Raw genomic sequence first — 18,031 nt, forward strand, 5'->3', positions numbered from 1 at the left:
CACACACACACACACACACACACACACACACACACACGGCTCTGCCAACACAGCCACACAAACAAACAAACAAACAAACAAGCAAACATCACTGAAGAGGAAGTCCGAGGCTGGTGATGCATCCTTTTAATTCCACCCCAAGAGATGGGGACAACAGACAGAATCAGGAGAAAACAGGTCTTCCTATGTTACTTAGTGAGTTTAAGATCAGTCTGAGGTGCGAGAAACCTCGTCTCAAAAAACAATCAAAAATGCCCTGTAGCAAGGAAAGGAAGTCTGTGTTCTTATTCTCCGTACTTCTTCCAAGGTAGAGCTGAAGTTAACTCTGAGGTCACAGTCTCAGTGCAGCATCCGTGATGTGTGTGCTTCAGGAGGATCAGCTCCGAGGCCCACCAAGCTCAGGGTCCTTGGCCCTTGCACTCCAAGTGCATCAGGAGCCTCTGGGATGGGGTGGGGTCGGGGGGGGGGGAGGGGGCGGCGTCAGTCCCAGCAGCGAGTGACCCAGTGAGGTAGCACAGGAATGACTCAGCAAGACAAGGCTCTTGGAGCAGAGCCGGGATTTGACTCAGAGTCAACATTGGAGAAAACGGGGCAAAGTGGGGCTTGCTCCTGGCTTGCCCTTTCAAGAGCCCCAGCCTACCTCCTCTGTGATGTCAAAGCCAGAAGTTGCAAGGCAAAGAAAGACATGCCAGATGTCAGATAACTCCTTATCTGGTAGCAGCTATACCAACCTATTCCTGGGGTGTCCACTAGCACTTCCTAATGTAAATGGTTGAGGGGTCCCAGGGGAGGATATCCTGGGCTACTAGGAGCTGGATCAATTGGCCACCGTGCTCCATGGCTCCTCCAGAAGACAATTATGTCCACTCAGAACCAACCCCCAGTGGGAGCCCGCAGGGTTGGACTCCTATCTCCATGGTGGTAACTCTGAACACAGTTCACTTCCATCTCAGTGGAAAGCCCCAAGATGAACTAACTGTGTTAGCCACTGGACAATGGGGGAATAAAGTGTCCTACCAGGTGCTCAGCTGATGGCCGCTGGGAGCCCCGCAGAGCACACTGCTGATAAAGAGCTCTCCTAAGAGCCACAGGCTCCTTAGCAAGCCCCGCTTTCCATAGAGGGGAGCCTGAGGACGTCTAAGGAACAGATACTTTCAGAGTTGGTGGCCTTAGGAAGGAAAGATCAGCAGCGTGTGCCCGAACAAAGGCATCTATAGTGCTGTGGACACCCCAGACGGTGACTCAGAGGACCAGGTATGTGTGACTGGTGCTAGTTTTGAGGAAGAGTGGACTTAGCAGAGCTCCTCAGGCAGTCTCTCTGGCGAGCACAGTAAACCTAGCTTCGCTGGCTGTGATCCTGGAGGGTGCGCGGGATTGGGGAAGGTGTATGTGTTTGAAAGCTCTGTGGGCAAGTGTGTCTCCTCAGAGTCCTTTGAGCATGTAACATATGTCTTTGTGGACCACTTTTTCCACCCTGTGTGGATTCTGGACACTTCTTGCCGAGAGTGGTCTGTACCCAGCACGTAGATGATGGGGTCAGCCACACTGTTGACTGTAGACAGGCACAGAAACACCATAGAGACTGTGTACAGTCTGCTTTCAAAGGCACACACGGCATCCATGTCTCCTTGGTAGAAGGAAAAGCTGGCAGCTTTGACGAGGAGTACCACGTGGTAGGGAGCAAAGCAGACCAGGAAGATGGTGACGACCGCGATGGCGGAGCGCTTCACCTTGTTCTTCTGCGCAGCGCTCAGGCTGTCACTGAGTTTGATGCTCCGGAAGATCTGGTGATTGGTGAACGCCAGGATGCCGAGAGGGATGGCAAAGCCAAAGGTGAAACGCAGGTAGTGGTAGCCGGCTATCTTGCTGTTCATCCTCAGGGGCTCAAAGCAGAAACTCTTCTCCACCTTCATGTCAAACACTGGATAGTTAACAAGTCCAACAAGAAGAATCACACACGCAGAAATGGTGACAGCAGTCCTCTGGTGGCGGTGGCCTCGGCTCTCCAGTGCATAGACCACGGCCATGTAGCGGTCGCAGGAAATGCAGCAGAGCAAGAGGATGCTGATGTAGATGTTGCAGAAGAAGATGTAAGCAGTCACCTTGCAGGCCTGCGGACCCAGGTTCCATTTGTGCTGATTCTGGATGTAGATGATCCACAATGGCACCGTGCTGATGTAGAGCAGCTCACAGAGGGACAGGCAGAACAGGTAGACGGCTAGCACGTTCCTCTGCAGGACTTGCAGCAGCGTCAGCCAGGCAGTCAGGCAGTTGGCTGGTAGGCCCAGCAGGCACACGGCACTGTACACCACCACCAGGACCACTCTGCTCTCCTCGTAGGAGACGTGGCAGGTCTCAGAAGAAGGTACTGAGGTGCTCTGAAGAACGGAGGTAACCCCCAGTGTGGTGTTTCCTGTGGGGCAGAAATGACACAGCAGTAGGAGTTACGGAACTACTCCCACTCAGGGAGATTTATAATACCAAGAAAGAGTAAGAAGCTCGATGGGGGTGGGGTCGGGGAGATGACTCATCAGGTAAAATGTGGGGCGGATCCTGACTAGCTGAGGTGTTCTCTGACTTTCACATGCGTACTGTATACATGTATGCCTGCTATACACTCAGTGGCACATGCATGCCTGCTACACATGTCCAGTGCACATGCATGCCTGTAACACACACTCAGAGGTGCATGCATGCCTGTTACATACACACAGTACACATGCATGCCTGCTACATACACACAGGGCACATACATACATGCTACAGACGCACAGTGCACATACATACATGCTACAGATGCACAGTGCACATACATGCCTGCAACACACACTCAGTGGCACATGTATGCCTGCTATACACACACAATTAATAAATAAATCTTTTAAGTAAAAGGGAAGTTTTACGGACTTCAGACTAGACACATCAGGAGTTCAAAAGACTGCAGCTAGAGGAAGCCAGTTGGACCAGAGAATGGTGAGGACAGTCACCAACCCCAGACCCTGACAGATGTGGGCAGATGAATTCTCTCCAAACCCTCTTTCTCTGGCCACACTGGTCATCTGGTGGAGAAGCCTTCAGCCATGTCGTGGGTCAGATTTGGAGGCCCCAAGGGCACTGCCTCCTGGTCCCAGGCTGATATCTGTTCCATGGCTCTGGTTGTCCTGGCCAATTGTCCCATACTCCCTGGGATCTCAGCTGCCCATGCCATCGTCCTCAGCCTGGATGGATTCCACTCTGGCCATGAGTGATAGGATGCCAGCTAAGAACCGCACTACTCCTCAGGTGAGGGCTCCTTGTTAGGAAGGTGACCTGTCCCCAACCAGAGCCTGAATCTTTCTTAGGCAACTGATACATTTCGCAGGCCTCCTCTTTTTTTTTTTTTTTTTTTTTTTTGGTTGGTTGGTTTTTTGAGACAGGGTTTCTCTGTGTAGCCCTGCCTGTCCTGGAATTCACTCTGTAGACCAGGCTGGCAATGAACTCAGAAATCCACCTGACTCTGCCTCCCAAGTGCTGGGATTAAAGGCGTGCACCACCATGCTCGGCTCCAGGCCTCCTTTTTAATCTCTATGGAACACACATAGCACAGAACGTTCTCTCCGAGTCCTTCATTCCCCTGCATGCAGCTGACCGTCACTAACTAACTGGCTGCTGTGTGGAGTGGAGCCAGTTCCCACCTCTAGAATCTTCTCAGCCTGCAGACCAAAGCTCTTCTAGAAATACACACACACACACACACACATACACACACACATACATATACATACACATATACATGTACAAACACACACATACACACTCATACAAACACATATACACACATACACATACATACACATACACACATATACACACATACACACATATGCACACATGCACACACACATATACACACATGCACATACACACACACACACACACACACACACACACACACACACACACACACTTTCCTCCCTTGCATTCTCCCTGCCTCTGTAGAGCAGCCTCACCCAAACGGATTCATCATCGGTGCAGATTTAGTCTACTGAGCATAGCATCTTCCGGGTTCATCCACATCATAGGGTGTGTCAGAACATGTCTTCTTTTTGAGACAGGCTAGCATCCCATCAAGACACTCCATGCACAGGAACACTCCCCAGTGAACACAGAGACACTCTGACACTTGTCACGTGTGCATGGAACCTAGGCTGCTTGCCACATGAACAATATGAGCATTGGTGTCCCTGACTTCTGTCCCTGCTGTCTCCTTTTTGGGTACACCTAAAAGTGAGCTTGCTGGGTCACGTGGCCACTGTGTTTACTCTGAGGAAGCCTGTGCTACTTTCAAGTGTCTGCTCTGCTTTGCAGCCCTATCTGCAGAGATCAGAGCTCAGGCATAGCCAGCCAGCTTCTGCTTTTATGTTTTTTCCTTTTTAACAGTGTGTGTGAGGCACCTTCCTCCCACAATCTGGGTGCCCTGGGTCATCGCTCAGAGGCATCTATTACCACATCTGAATAGAGAAAGTGAGGTTGAGGTTCCAGAGGTGGTGAGCTGCCTTGGATCCCAGTGCTAAATCTTGACGTCAGAACCTGGGGCCAGCAGGCAGCAAGGGTGAGGGATAAGCCCATAGACAGGCATAGGTGTCAAACAGCTTCTTACCTGGGTAGCTCTCTTCCCACTGTGACAGCACCCTCAGGCAGGTTCAGACACCCCTCTGTCCTTCTGCCCTGTCTGTCTCACTGCTCCATCCCACTTCAGACTCTCATCTCCCTCTGTCCTGTTGTCCTGTGTCAGTCTCACCCAGTTCAGATGCTTCATCTCTGTACCCCACCCGCACCCCACCCTACCCACACACCATACAGTTTCCCTGAAAACTGCAAGGGACACAGTCTGTGACCAAGCTGCAGCCTTGCCTTTCCCAGAACCACACTGAACAGATTCCCTGGCACGGCTCTGCCTCTCGCTGCTTGCTCAGGCCCACAGAAGCCTTTGGATCTTCACTGTGTGATGAGACCACATAGGAATTCTTCCGGGCCTTCTTCAATGCCTCAGTCAAACAAGATTCTCTCACCTGCTGCATTGGTAGGTTCTGATCTCATGGTGGCTCCTATGTGAGTTCTGTGGACCCCCTTGTGAAGGTGGCTCTGGCAGCTTAAAATGACCTGGAGAAAGAGCGTGTTGAAACGGAGTTAGGTGAAAATGCAAACAAAACAAAGCAAAGCAAAGCAAAACAAAACAAAACAAAAAGCCAATGAGAATAAGCCAGCCAGCTACCCTCCCACCTACCCCCACCCACCCACCCACCTATCCATCCATCCATCCATCCATCCATCCATCCATCCATATATGTATACATACATACATATATACATGCACACATACATACATACACCCATCTACCCACCCAACCATCTATCCATCCACACATACATATATAATACATACATACATACATACATACATACATCCACCCATCCATCTATCCATCCATCCATACTACATATATACATACACCCATCCACCCATCCATCCACCCAGTCAGCCAGCCAACCACCCTCCCACCTATCCATCCATCCATCCATCCATCCATCCATCCATCCATCCATCCATCCATCCATCCACCCATCCATCCATCCATCCATCCATCCATTCACCCACCCAGCCAGCCAGCCAGCCTGCCAGCCAGGTGTGCTGTTGCAATGCCCATCATCCCAGACTGACTCATTCAACAAAGAGTCTAGAGCACCCCACAGTCAACAAAGGTAATGCAGTACAGACAACCAGGCACCAGGGAGCATCAAAGCATCACCCTGGATACCAGAGTTAAAACTGTTATTTGTTGGTTATGGTTGGCAAAGCTGATGGCACATGAGCTCCCACAGAAGAATTAAGAGCTCCCAAAAGGCGAAGAAACGCAAAATCAGCATGAAGAACGGTCTCTTTGTTTTGTTTTGTTTTCCTGCCTATCAGGCTGACAAAAATAACTAAATCAGTGTTCTGAAGTCTGAAGACATGGCACCCTGAAGCTACACAACGGGGTGGTCACTAGGTACCAATATTTCAGAGCCCCACTTTGCAGTCAGTTTCCAACACCGTTAAGAAAGTCTGAACTTGCTAAAATTCCTCCTAGGGATTTTTTATTTCTGATTAAAAATAATGACCTGAAAAGTTAAGTGTGTCTGACCTGCTGCCCACCTGCTCCCCCGACACACATGGCTGCCCCTCAGCCAGGCAGATAACCACGGTATTTCCCCAGAGTGCATTGGGCCGCGGGAGTGGCCTTTGGGATCCTATGGAAGCCAGTCCAAGAGCCCCCAGACATCCATACCAAGCCATGGAGCCTCACCAGTCGGCACCAGTGCCCAGCTCCTCTGCTTCCTTCTCAGGAGTTTCTGAAAACAACAGGAAGCTGAACCGAACACCCGAGAAGGTGGCTGACCTCTGAAGAAGTCTAAAGTGATACCTCAGCACACATCAAAGAGAGGCAAAGCCAGGGAAGGCAAGAAGAGCCACTCCAAGCATTGACTCTCAGCAGGTTCCTCGCATCACCCCACCATGCCCTGACCTGCTGTACACCAGGTCTGTCCCTCTGGGTCTCAGTCCTGAGCATGCTGTGGGCCTTAACAGCTTGCCAGTCACTCTCTGCTCTACATCTGGTGCAGCAAGCTTCTGCTCTTTCCAAACTCAAAATACCACTAAGCATGACCCCTGTTCTAGCGAATGAGCACATGACTGCATGGAGCCCCAGAGTCAGAGCCCTGAGAGGCCTGCACCTGCTGTCCCTGCAACTAGAATTAGAGTTCCGTAAAGCCAGCTGCAGAGGCAGCCTAGGGCAGGTCTGTCCCTTACAGGGGCTGCACCATGTTCATCCTAAACACCTAGAAACCCTAAGTGTGGTGAAGGGGATGGTGCTCAGGGTGTAGAAGCCAGAGGAAGCAAGGGCTCAGCAGAAAACGTGACAGACACTTCCCTCCTGCGGTGAGGATGCACTGTGGGAAACTGCCATACCTGCAAGTCACATCCCTGTCAACTGTGGACAGAACTTGGCCAGGGAGGCAGAGTGAGCTGTTGGGACTAACTGCTCAGCTTAGACAGAACAAAACAAGGCCATGATACCCCCACCTGGGTCGTGTCCCCTAACCCACAGAGCATCAACACTTACACCAAAGGAGAGCCACCATGAGGCTCAGGCCAGAGCACACTGCGCTAGGACCCCAGAGAAGCAGGGAGGCTCTTGAATCCCTACACTATAATGTGGCTCCTCACCATGGCTTCTCTTGGGTAGCTGACACAGCTATTGGCCTTGTATTCGTGTCATTATCCTTTGTGCTCAGGGCACGCCATCCCTTAGACTTGTCCCTTTCCCAACCTGCCACTTTCCTTTCAGCTGTTGGTCTTCTCTGTGCTAAAGGGTCTCCCTCAGAACACTCAGAGCCCCTCCCTTTCCTGTCTAAGCTCCAAGGGTCCCTAACTTGGTCAGATCAGTTGTTGTGGATGTCTTGCAACAACTAGGCTTTTTCTTCCACAGGAAGGGACAAGGGTCAACAGCCCCATGCTACAAGATATAGGCTTCTCTCAGAAGTGCAGCTGGGCTAGGCCACCTCAGGAATCCCTGAACTGACTACGGATGTGGAAAGACAAGGGAGAAGAGAAGGACCCCTGCATCTGTCTTCTCCAAGAAGCAGACACTGGCCTCTCTGTTTGTTGTGGGTGGCAGGCCTGGCTCTGGGTAGTGACATTTCCTCTTGATGTCCTGGGCCATCTTCAGCGGTGTGTGTCATCTGTGAGAGAGTTGGAAATGGCTGACCCCTGAGGGTAAGAAGATCATGGCCAACTTTCATCAGGACTCGGCAACAGTGTGCTCCCAAACCTTCCGAGAATGTGGCAGAGAGTGCCCTACTGTACTCAAGGCTCATCACACCCACAAGGGCCACACACTCACATGGTTGTGATGTCTGCTTGGGCTGGTGGACTCCGTTACTTAGACAGACCTATAGCAGGCTGAACGCCATCAAGCATCCATTGGACAAAGGGCAACACATCTGGAATGATGACCTTAGCACGTCACTTGTAGCCACCAGGCTGCATGGTGAACCGGCCCTGGATGTCCTCTTCTACCTGCCCTAACTCCCAGCCACACCCCTGCTTCCCCTTGCCACCAGTCCTCAGACTCATGTTGACCTTATCCAGCCATCTTCAAACCATACCTTCTTCATGGCCACCTGCTCCCACCATCCTTCCCACTTCCACTCTCCTGCCTCCAGCCTTCCCTAGGCCCACTCCCACACCATGCAGCCCCTCCCCTCAGGAGACCCATCTTCCAGAAAGAGAGGTACTTGGGGTAGCCAGAACATGCACAGGCCACCTGTGATGCTGTGCACAGGCCACCTGTGATGCTGACGGTCCTGTCAGTCTTTTGACTGTGGAGCTTTCCTAACGGACAGGAAAGCACAAAGGGAAGACACACTTTGTTTCCGCCCTGTGGAGAGGTGAACTGTAAGCCAGGGTGGCTGGACTGGCCCATTGAGCCACCAGCACACTGTGCCATATTTCTCTACTGCAGGAATTTCTGTTTTTTTTGGGTTGCTTTGATCTTTCACTTTTCCATCCTCCTATGGGCTTCTCTGGGGCCTGGCGGGAGACAGCTCAGTGGTAAAAGTGCTTGTCACACGAGTATAAGGACTTATATTTGGATCCCCAGAACTCACATAAATGCCTAGTTCCTGTAGCAGTCCACCTATGGATTCCAGCCTCAGAAGGTAGAGATGAGATCCCCCCCAGAGCAAGCCAGCTAGCAAGAGTAGCCACATCTGTAGACTCTAGGCTTGAATGAAAGACCCTGCCTCAAGGAAGAAGATGGAAGAGCAACTGGGGATGGTTTGGAACATCAATCTCTGGACTCCACATTCACGTGTGTGTGTGTGTGTGTGTGTGTGTGTGTGTGTGTGTGTGTGTGTGTGTGTGTGTACACATGTGTGCCCATACACATGGAAACACACACACATGCACACATACATACAGAAAGAGAGAGAGAAAGAGGAGAGGAGAGAGAGAGGAGAGAGAAGAGAGGAGAGAGAGGAGAAAGAGAGAGGAGAGAGGAAAGAGAGGAGAGAGAGGGCAGAGGAGAGAGGAGAGAGAGGAGAGAGAAGAGAGAGGAGAGAGAGAAGAGAGGAGAGAGAGGAGAGAGAGGGCAGAGGAGAGAGAGAGGAGAGGAGAGAGAGGTGAAAGGCAAAAAATAACAACAACAACAAAACTTCCTCCTCATTTCTGTCCTCAAACTCAGAACACTGACTCAAATTCAGAACGCCATTTGGCAGGAACCGTTAAATTACTAGTGTCAACTATACATCCTGTATATCTGGGGGCCCATCCCCCACACCACACTTCTCAATAACGCACATTTCAGTTTGACTGATCTCTAAGCTGAGTGCTTGCACCAGCTACTCTTCCTTCCCACCTTCCCTCGGGGTGTCTCCGTTCTCACCCCTCTGCGTGGTTAGCCCCCTAAGACATTGTGCCACGTGCCCTCATTGGTAAGACCATAACAGCTGCTCACAGTCCTCGGTGGCCATGCTGAGCAGTCCATGAGTCTGTCCTCACAAATCTAGTAGAAGTTACAAGATCTCCTCTGACAGGCACTCCAAATGCCTGCCTCAGAGTCGGTTAGTGGCCAGCCCCAGGATCTAGCCTCACGACCACACAGCCTATCCCAGTGGAGCCCCACTGTTCATCCCTCCTCAGAGCCTGCCTCTAACCCTAGGTAACTCCTAGGAAGAGGAACCCCTAGTCCCACCAACCATACTGACCAGGATGCCTCTGTGGTCCTCAGCTCCCTGTCAGAGGAAGTCCAGTCCTTCTACTAGCGTCTGTATCTACAGTTGGGGTAAAGATCTTCCAGAAGCATCCAGGTAGGTTGGGGAAGAGCAGTCTGATATATGCTATTGTCCCTGTGCCCTTACATAGGTGGGCATGGTGCCCCTGAGTCCCTTCTTGGGGACAAGCCTTGGCTAAACACTTGGGGCCAAGCCACACTGTTATGCCATCAAAATCACATTTCTTTCAGAACCACTATGGAGAGCATGGCCCCCCCAGACCCACTCCCCAGATCTAGGATCCACTGACTTACCCAAGCCAGTCCTGAGGCAGCACAGGGCAGGCCCGTCCTGAGGCAGGGCTGAGCACCCCTCTGCAGGCCCAGCTGGGAGGTTTCAGGAAGTAGTGGGAGGGGGTATCTGAGCACGCTCACTCCAAGGAACTCCCCTAACCACAACGCAGGCTAGCGTCAGGCTTACATCACTGTGATGACAATGGGTTGGGATGACAGAAAAACAGCTCCAGACCTGTCTGACCTTGCTCGGATGATGGCTCTTCTCAGGTACCGAGAACTGAAAGATGGAGGCTCAAACGGCTCTTCTGGGCAGCTCCGGGAGGACTGGCCCCCACCTGATCCCGAGTCAGGCAGGACAGGTCACATCACCAGCTCTTTACATCCAGGCCTGGTGCTGGAACACCCACCTGGTACTCTGCAAGCGCTCTACCATGAACCCAACCATCCCGGCCGATCTCTTCCTGGAGGCAGAGCCCTCGGGGGCACACCTCCACCCCAGCTCTGTCTGAGAAACCATCCTTCATTTCGGAACAAAGCCTTTACCCAGGAACTCTACAAGTGGTTTTGCTTGTGAGAGCCACATACAGTAAGTACTGTGCCACATACAGTAAGTACTGTGCCACATACAGTAAGTACTGTGCCACATACAGTAAGTACTGTGCCACATACAGTAAGTACTGTGCCACATACAGTAAGTACTGTGCCACATACAGTAAGTACTGTGCCACAGTACAGTAAGTACTGTGCCACAGTACAGTAAGTACTGTGCCACATACAGTAAGTACTGTGCCACATACAGTAAGTACTTGGCATTACTGTGGCAGCCCCACCGCTGAGGGCTGCTCAGGATGATGGGCACAGCAGCTTCTAGTGGCCCTGGGCTCATACATCTTACACCCAAATGTAACCTGTTTTCTCTGGAAAAAGGCAGGTGGCCACTGCTGGTACCCACCACTAACTTAACCACACTCAGCCCAAAGGCTGGCTCTAGGCTTGGGGGTGTTGGCCCCATCCCTGACAGCTCCCAGAGTCCTCAAAACTGAAGGCAAAGCTGGCCTTGGTAGCCTGTGTTCAGCTAACACTTTCAGAAGCGCTAGCCGACGAAGCCCAGCTTTACAGAGCAGTTTGAAAGGTCATGACCCAGATAGCAGCTCCCTGCCTAAGTCCAAAGACAGACATGCTCTCTGAGAGTCATGCCAGGCTTCAAGGCTGTGAGGCTGGAGGCCTTTCTTTCTCACCCAACCCCTAACAGACATTTACATATTTGTGTGGGTGGCAGTACAGTCCCTAGAAAGCTGGCCCTCAGGGGTGTGGGGCAGACAGCTGGCATGCGGGCCTGAAGATAGTCCATCTTAACTTTCTGAAAGCAGCTGTTCGTGGGCCGTCGCCTTCAAGGAATCTAGTGCACAGTAAGTCCTCCCTGGGCTCTGACCACGATGCCACTCGTACCTGACCTTGGAGGGCAAAGGGGTTTGATGGCTCTGGCACAAGTGGACATGGCCTCCTGCATCCTGATCAGCCTAATCGAGAGCTCTGCCTTCCATTCTCCACAAGGAATAGCAATTGCCTCTTCCGATTCTATAGGTGGGTGTTAGCAACCTTCTCGAGTTCACTAGTTCTTCTTATGGGCGGCGCTGAGCCCTACGCTTGCCTGCCTGCCCTGGAGGCCGCAACATGACAAACCAGACAGGTCTTCAGCATTTAACTTTAACGTGGTTGAAGCTCATTATAAAATGGCCATTTGACCACTCTTCCTTCCTTCCTTCCTTCCTTCCTTCCTTCCTTCCTTCCTTCCTTCCTTCCTTCCTTCCTTCCTTCCTTCCTTTCTTTCTTTCTTTCTTTCTTTCTTTCTTTCTTTCTTTCTTTCTTTCTTCCCTTCCTTCCTTCCTTTCTTTTTTTCTTTCTCTCTCTCTCTCTCTCTCTCTCTCTCTTTCTTTCTTTCTTTCTTTCTTTCTTCCCTTCCTTCCTTTCTTTTCTTTTCTTTCTTTCTTTCTTTCTTTCTTTCTTTCTTTCTTTCTTTCTTTCTTTCTTTCTTTCTTCCCTTCCTTCCTTCCTTTCTTTTTTTCTTTCTTTCTCTCTCTCTCTCTCTTTCTTTCTTTCTTTCTTTCTTTCTTTCTTTCTTTCTTTCTTTCTTCCCTTCCTTCCTTCCTTCCTTCCTTTCTTTTCTTTTCTTTTCTTTTCTTTTCTTTTCTTTCTTTCTTTCTTTCTTTCTTTCTTTCTTTCTTTCTTTCTTTCTTTCTTTCTTTCTTTCTTCCTTCCTTCCTTCCTTCCTTCCTTCCTTCCTTCCTTCCTTCCTTCCTTCCTTTCTTTCTTTCTTTCTTTCTTTCTTTCTTTCTTTCTTTCTTTCTTTCTTGGTTTTTTGAGACAGGGTTTCTCTGTATAGCCCTGGCTGTCCTGGAACTCACTCTGTAGACCAGGCTGGCCTCAAACTCAGAAATCCGCCTGCCTCTGCCTCCCGAGTGCTGGGATTAAAGGCGTGCGCCACCACACCCGGCTTTGACCACTCTTTAGAGAAGAGTACTCCCTAGGACCCACCATCATCTCCAGAACCTTTCACCTTGTAATGAAGGTCTGTGCTCAGTAACACCACCCTACCCAGTTCAACCTGCTGACTCTATGAAGGTGACCTAGAGACCTCAGCACCAGCAGCATCAAACACTATTCGTCCTGCGTGCCTTGCTCATAGTGCTCAGCACAGTGTCGTCTGGGTTCACCCAGATGCAGCGGGTGTCTGAACGCTTCTTCCTAATGGCTGGATGGTGTAAGATGAGTGTGTGTTGCTTCTCTGTTGTCTGTAGACAGACACATGTCATCCATGGATGGCATGGGCCATTTCTCCCCTGAGACTCTGTCTTAGTCAGGACAGGCATAGTCTACTGCTATGATGAAACACCATGACAAAAAAGCAAGTCAGGGCAGGAACTCAAGCAGGGCGGGAACCCGATGGCAGGAGCTGATGCAGAGTCCATGGAGGAGTTCTGCTTACTGGCTTGCTCCCCATGGCTTTCTCAGCCTGCTTTCTTATACAGCCCAGGACCACCAGCGAAGAAGTGGCACCACCCACCATGGGATGGTCCCTCCCCCATTGATCACTAACTGAGAAAATGCCTTACAGCTGGATCTTATGGAGACATTTTCTCAGCTGAGGTTCCCTCCTTTAAGTTGGCTCTAGCTCATGTCAAGTTCACTTAAGATCAGCACGTGCCTCTATTCAGGACTTATAGGTTTTTGCATCCTTGGTATGTTCTTGTCAAACATTCATTCCTCTTTCTTTTTTTTTTTTTTAAAGATTTATTTCATGTATATGAGTACACTGTAGCTGTACAGATGGTTGTGAGCCTTCGAGTGGACATTGGGAATTGAATTTAGGACCTCTGCTCGCTCTGCTCCGGTCAACCCCACTCACTCAGGCCCAGTGATTTATTATAAATAAGTACATTGTAGCTGTCTTTTAGATATGCCAGAAGAGGGCATCAGATCTCACTATGGGTGGTTGTGAGCCACCATGTGGTTGCTGGCATTTGAACTTAGGACCTTCTTAAGAGCAGTCAGTGCTCTTACCCGCTGAGCCATCTCTCCAGCCCTCGGGTATGCTTTTAGGTATGTCTGTCCTGGTACTCACAGGAGTTCCTGGAACTGGAGTTCAAAACACTGTGAGCCACCATGTGGATGCTGGGAATTGAACTCAGGTCCTCTGTAAGCGCAACCAGTGTCATTAACTGCTGAGCTGTCCCTCTAACCCCAACAGTCATTATTCTCCATGACACTAAAGGACACAAAGGTTGCCCCAGCTTTGATAAGCTACCTCTGTACTGGTGATTGCATGGTCTGTCTCCTTGGGATTGTCAGTATGGTTGCCTGCTTCCACACACCTAGCTGTCTGTTGGGTTTATCGTGTGTTAACAGGATACCTGATCCCACATCAGCGCTCAAGGTCAAGCCTCAGCCCCTCTGCCTTCCTCTTGCCATCATCTGTCCCTCAGAGGAGAGCTCTGTCCTCCTTTCCCCACATTTGGGCCTTACTAATGCCAAGGGAGACGCGAAACAGAAGTTTCTATGGAGTTGACCTATCGTACACAAGACAGCAAGAGGCCTCCAGTCCTAGCAAAGGAAGTATTGAAGGGACACGCCCAAAGCAGAAGAGGAAGCAGAAGGAAGAGGCTTTTGAGACGTGTCATCCCAAGGGCTTGCCAATTCTCAATGCCCTGGTTCCTTCGACAGAGGGGTTCTCCAAGTATGAATCACAAGTCACTGCTTTGAACAATGTTCCATTGGGCCCCACCTGGGCCCAGGCTGCTTTAACCCTCAAACCTCCCGCAGTCACACCTAACCCCTGGGTTTTCTCCCCAGTGCTGACCTGGGAGCTTCCAAGACTCCCAGAAACCAACCCCAGGTCTTTATCCTGCGACCAAGGACAGCTACTTGAGTTCTGGCCTTGAAGGCTATTTTCCCAGTATCAGGGAGGGATGGAAGGAGGGAGGGACAGAGGGAGGGAGGGACGGAGGGACGAACTGAGACCCTTCCCCTTTGAGTTGACCAGAACCACCCTGAGCAGCTCTTCTGCCTTCTCAGCAGGGTAGTTGAGGGGATCCGTGGAGAGGAAGCATCCAAGGGCATGGAGTTACTGAGTGCAAAGCCAGAGACTTACAGTTGTTCTGCTGCCTATGTCCAAGCACACACATCCCAGGATGGCAGTCTACGCCAGGCAGGAAGCCCCAAGGCAGGATGGAGAGCTCAGAGCACTCAGGGGGACTCAGGGCAGCTGGGGCGTGGGTGCAGGAACCTGCTTTGAGACATCTTAGGAGCAGTATCTTGACCAGCTACCCTCCTTAGTGTGGGAATCTGGAACATTCCATCTCTACTTCTGGAAATAACCCAGGAAGATTCCAGGTTGGCCCAGTCAGGGTCCAGGGTCCAGAACCTCCTTCCACACCTGCCAAGCCAGCAGCACTGTCTGTGAGCAGCCCTGGAGGCTGGGGTAGAGCTGGCTCCTTGGCTGGCACAGGTTGGATATAGTTCCAGCCCTGCCTGGCACCTACCTGTTCTTCCTCCCCCTGGATTCCTATCACATTTGACCTCAGACATCTACTGGTCACCTTGCCTGAGGAAACCCCATCCATGGACATGCCTCTCCTGGGCCCTGCTCTCGACTTTCTCCTTTTCTCTGCTTTGTGATGGAGTCAACCTGGCTCTGAGAACTGGAAGTTATGTCCGAAGGGTCCATAGCGCTGGATCTCAGCATCTCGTCTGTTAGGTACGAGCCCCTTGTGGGAACTAGAGGCAACAGGGAGAGTCTGAGAAACCTAAGTCTCCTTCAGGACTAGAGCCCTGGCTCCAGGGTCCTTTATCTGGTTCCACTGTCCCCTGCACATCTTTTCTGTCCCTAATTCCATCTCCCGCGTCACCGGTCACCCTCTCTGACAGAGGGAGTAGCAGCAAAGATGATGCTTGTGGCACTCTGTCACCCAGCCTGAGACTGAGAGCTGTTTGCAGCTAGTGGGCACCTTGTGGGACCAGCTCCCAAGACTCAGGGAGGAGGGAGACAGAATACCTTTTAATGGCCAGCCTCCAGGATGGCAGGAGAGGCCTGATCAGTGACCGCCTACTATGTGCCAGGCCAAGCAAGACACATCTTCTTCCTCTCACCCCAGGGAAGACCACAGCCCATATCTCAGGCCTCTATGCTTTAGCCCCAGAGCCCCTCAGTGGATACTCTCAGCACCCAGATCCACTCTCAGCAGCTTCCGGGAACTGTCTGTGTTTACCCTAAAGGTCCCTCGAGCCGAGGAAAAACCCTAGCAAGAAAGGCCACTCCCAGACTTTGGTGCTGCCTGCTCCAAGGGTCTTTCCCATGAGTCAGTCTGAAGCCTGTATTGAAATGCAGAAGTGCACAGTAGAGTGTGTGGGCCCACTCCTGTCCTCCCGATCCCGAGCTTCCGGGAGATCAGCGCACAGAAGAAAGCCTTCAGCATCCCTCTTTCAGTGGAGTGATCTGGCCACACTCCAGATCTGCAGATTCCATTTCTGTGTCATCTGGATGTCAGCCATGTCAAAGGCCTGAGGGCAGACTGGAAATAAGAAACTGGAGACATGGGCAGCCAGACCATCTTCAGCTGGTCTCTCCACGCCCAGGGAACCCCTGCACCAAAACCACCCAATCCTTGCCTGGGATCACACCTGGAGGCCTTCTCCCAGCAGAGGGGACCACCAGCACCTCCACCACCAAGGGAACATGGAGCATCCCTGGAAGTACATAAGGGACATGCTGCTGCTGCTGCTGCTGCTGCTGCTGCTGCTGCTGCTGCTGTGTGGAGACCAGGGGTGCTACTTAAGGCCCAGCACAGGAAGCCCCTCCAGCACTCCAAGTGTCCACAGTGCTGTATGTGAAGCCCAATGGCTGCTGTGGCCAACACAAAATTTGGAGCAGGCTCTAGTAATGACCCCAGGTAAGATGATGAGACCTGGGAGGCTCTTGCACCACACCCTGCCTCCTTACCACACCCGGCCAGGTGAATCTACAGAGCTGGGGGACCTAAGAACACAGCGGGGAAGGCCCAGAAAACCTGGTACAATGTTTTTCCCTCCCTTTGCCTCTGAAAGCAGAAGTAACCGAGGTTGGGGGAATTACAAAGCCCAGGGTTGCGCTGGGTTCTGTGGTCTGGTCTTTTCTCTGTACCACACACCCGTGACACCATCCCAGAAGTGCAGATATGGAAGTGAGAATCCATTTAAAAAGCGCCCCACTCTATAGGTGGAACAACATTATGAACTAACCAGTACCCCGGAGCTCTTAACTCTAGCTGCATATGTATCAAAAGATGGCCTAGTCGGCCATCACTGGAAAGAGAGGCCCATTGGACTTACAAACTTTATATGCCCCAGTATAGGGGAATGCCAGGGCCAAAAAGTGGGAGTGGGTGGGTAGGGGAGTGGGGGGGAGGGTATCGGGGACTTTTGGGATAGCATTGGAAATGTAAATGAGGAAAATACCTAATAAAAATATTTTTAAAAAGAAAAAAGAAAAAAGAAATGTCAGCATATAGTTGATTACATTTTGTTAGAATGTTTGATTTTTAAAAATTGCTGTTTGGGGTATTCACTGGAGTTTTATAAAAAATGGAAAATGAAGTTTGGCTTTGGATTGGGATAGGAGTTCCAACAAGTTCTGGAAAAGTCCCGAATATTCTCTGTCATTTTATACTGGATATGGATTAAACCAATAAGTTCAACACTGAAAAAAAAAAAAAGCGCCCCACTGATATCACCTCTCTGTACTTACCAGAAACAGATCGCTGGGGCTGTAGCCACCTCAAAGGCTGGGGATCCCACTGGGTTGTTGACTGGTGTCTTATGGGGTCACCCATAACTAGCAGCTTCAGGGGTTGATGAGCTGTCTGCCCTACAGGACCCCTCCTGGTCACATGGGCAGACCTTATCCTAAGCCTGGGAGTCTTGTGCCATACGCTTAGTGAAGCAATAGCTAATCCAGGGTCACATGGGCCCTCTAGGCCGCAAGGGATACATCTCCCACCAAGGAGAAGATTTGATAGGGGAGCCAGCTTTACTTCCTGTCCCTTCAACTACAGATGGCTAGGCTCTGTGGCTTCCTTCCGGGGTAGTGGGTAAGCCATGCACCCCAAAGTCACACCTCCCTCCTCCCATTAAAACCCCAGCTGCGTCCTCTCTTGCCCACAAGACCAAGATGCTGGTGGACACACAGTGGAGCATAACCAGACACATGCCTGTTAGCCCACACCCACCTGAAGAAGCCTCAGGTGTCTCCATGCCAATCACAAGGGCACACTGCCAGAGCTGACCTTGCTGCCCTGTGACTTCAGGCAGGCTGTCCTACTTTCCAGGGCTGGCTCCCTGGTGACAGGTGAATGGGTGCTCAGCTGGGCAGTTTGTGGGTGCTCCTCCCAACTACAACCCAGGGGATCGTC

General features: G+C 51.1%; 1 protein-coding gene and 1 long non-coding RNA gene across 5 annotated transcripts; one reads left to right on the top strand and one right to left on the bottom strand.

Moving 5' to 3' along the window:
- Positions 1-109: 109 nt before the first annotated feature.
- Positions 110-17,653, bottom strand: Gpr132 (G protein-coupled receptor 132). 3 transcript variants are annotated; one of them, XM_006516102.3, is made up of 3 exons: positions 17,368-17,653; positions 5,052-5,142; positions 110-2,413 (listed from the first exon to the last, which is right to left on the bottom strand). In XM_006516102.3, the coding sequence occupies exons 2-3, from the start codon at positions 5,077-5,079 to the stop codon at positions 1,293-1,295; spliced, it is 1,149 nt and encodes a 382-aa protein (XP_006516165.1). In that variant the 5' UTR covers positions 5,080-5,142; positions 17,368-17,653; the 3' UTR covers positions 110-1,292. The 3 variants fall into 3 exon arrangements, with proteins under 3 accessions (XP_006516165.1, XP_006516166.1, NP_064309.1); XM_006516103.2 differs by lacking the exon at positions 17,368-17,653 and adding an exon at positions 6,327-6,342; NM_019925.4 differs by lacking the exon at positions 17,368-17,653 and adding an exon at positions 10,107-10,153 and having other exon boundaries at positions 113-2,413.
- Positions 9,381-14,551, top strand: Gm30461. 2 transcript variants are annotated; one of them, XR_381993.3, is made up of 3 exons: positions 9,381-9,888; positions 10,356-11,672; positions 13,995-14,551. It is a non-coding gene; the product is annotated as a predicted gene, 30461 (long non-coding RNA). The 2 variants fall into 2 exon arrangements; XR_381994.3 differs by lacking the exon at positions 9,381-9,888 and having other exon boundaries at positions 10,256-10,674; positions 11,459-11,672.
- Positions 17,654-18,031: the final 378 nt, after the last annotated feature.

Source organism: Mus musculus, chromosome 12, assembly GCF_000001635.26.
Source record: "Mus musculus strain C57BL/6J chromosome 12, GRCm38.p6 C57BL/6J".
Taxonomy (NCBI): domain Eukaryota; kingdom Metazoa; phylum Chordata; class Mammalia; order Rodentia; family Muridae; genus Mus; species Mus musculus.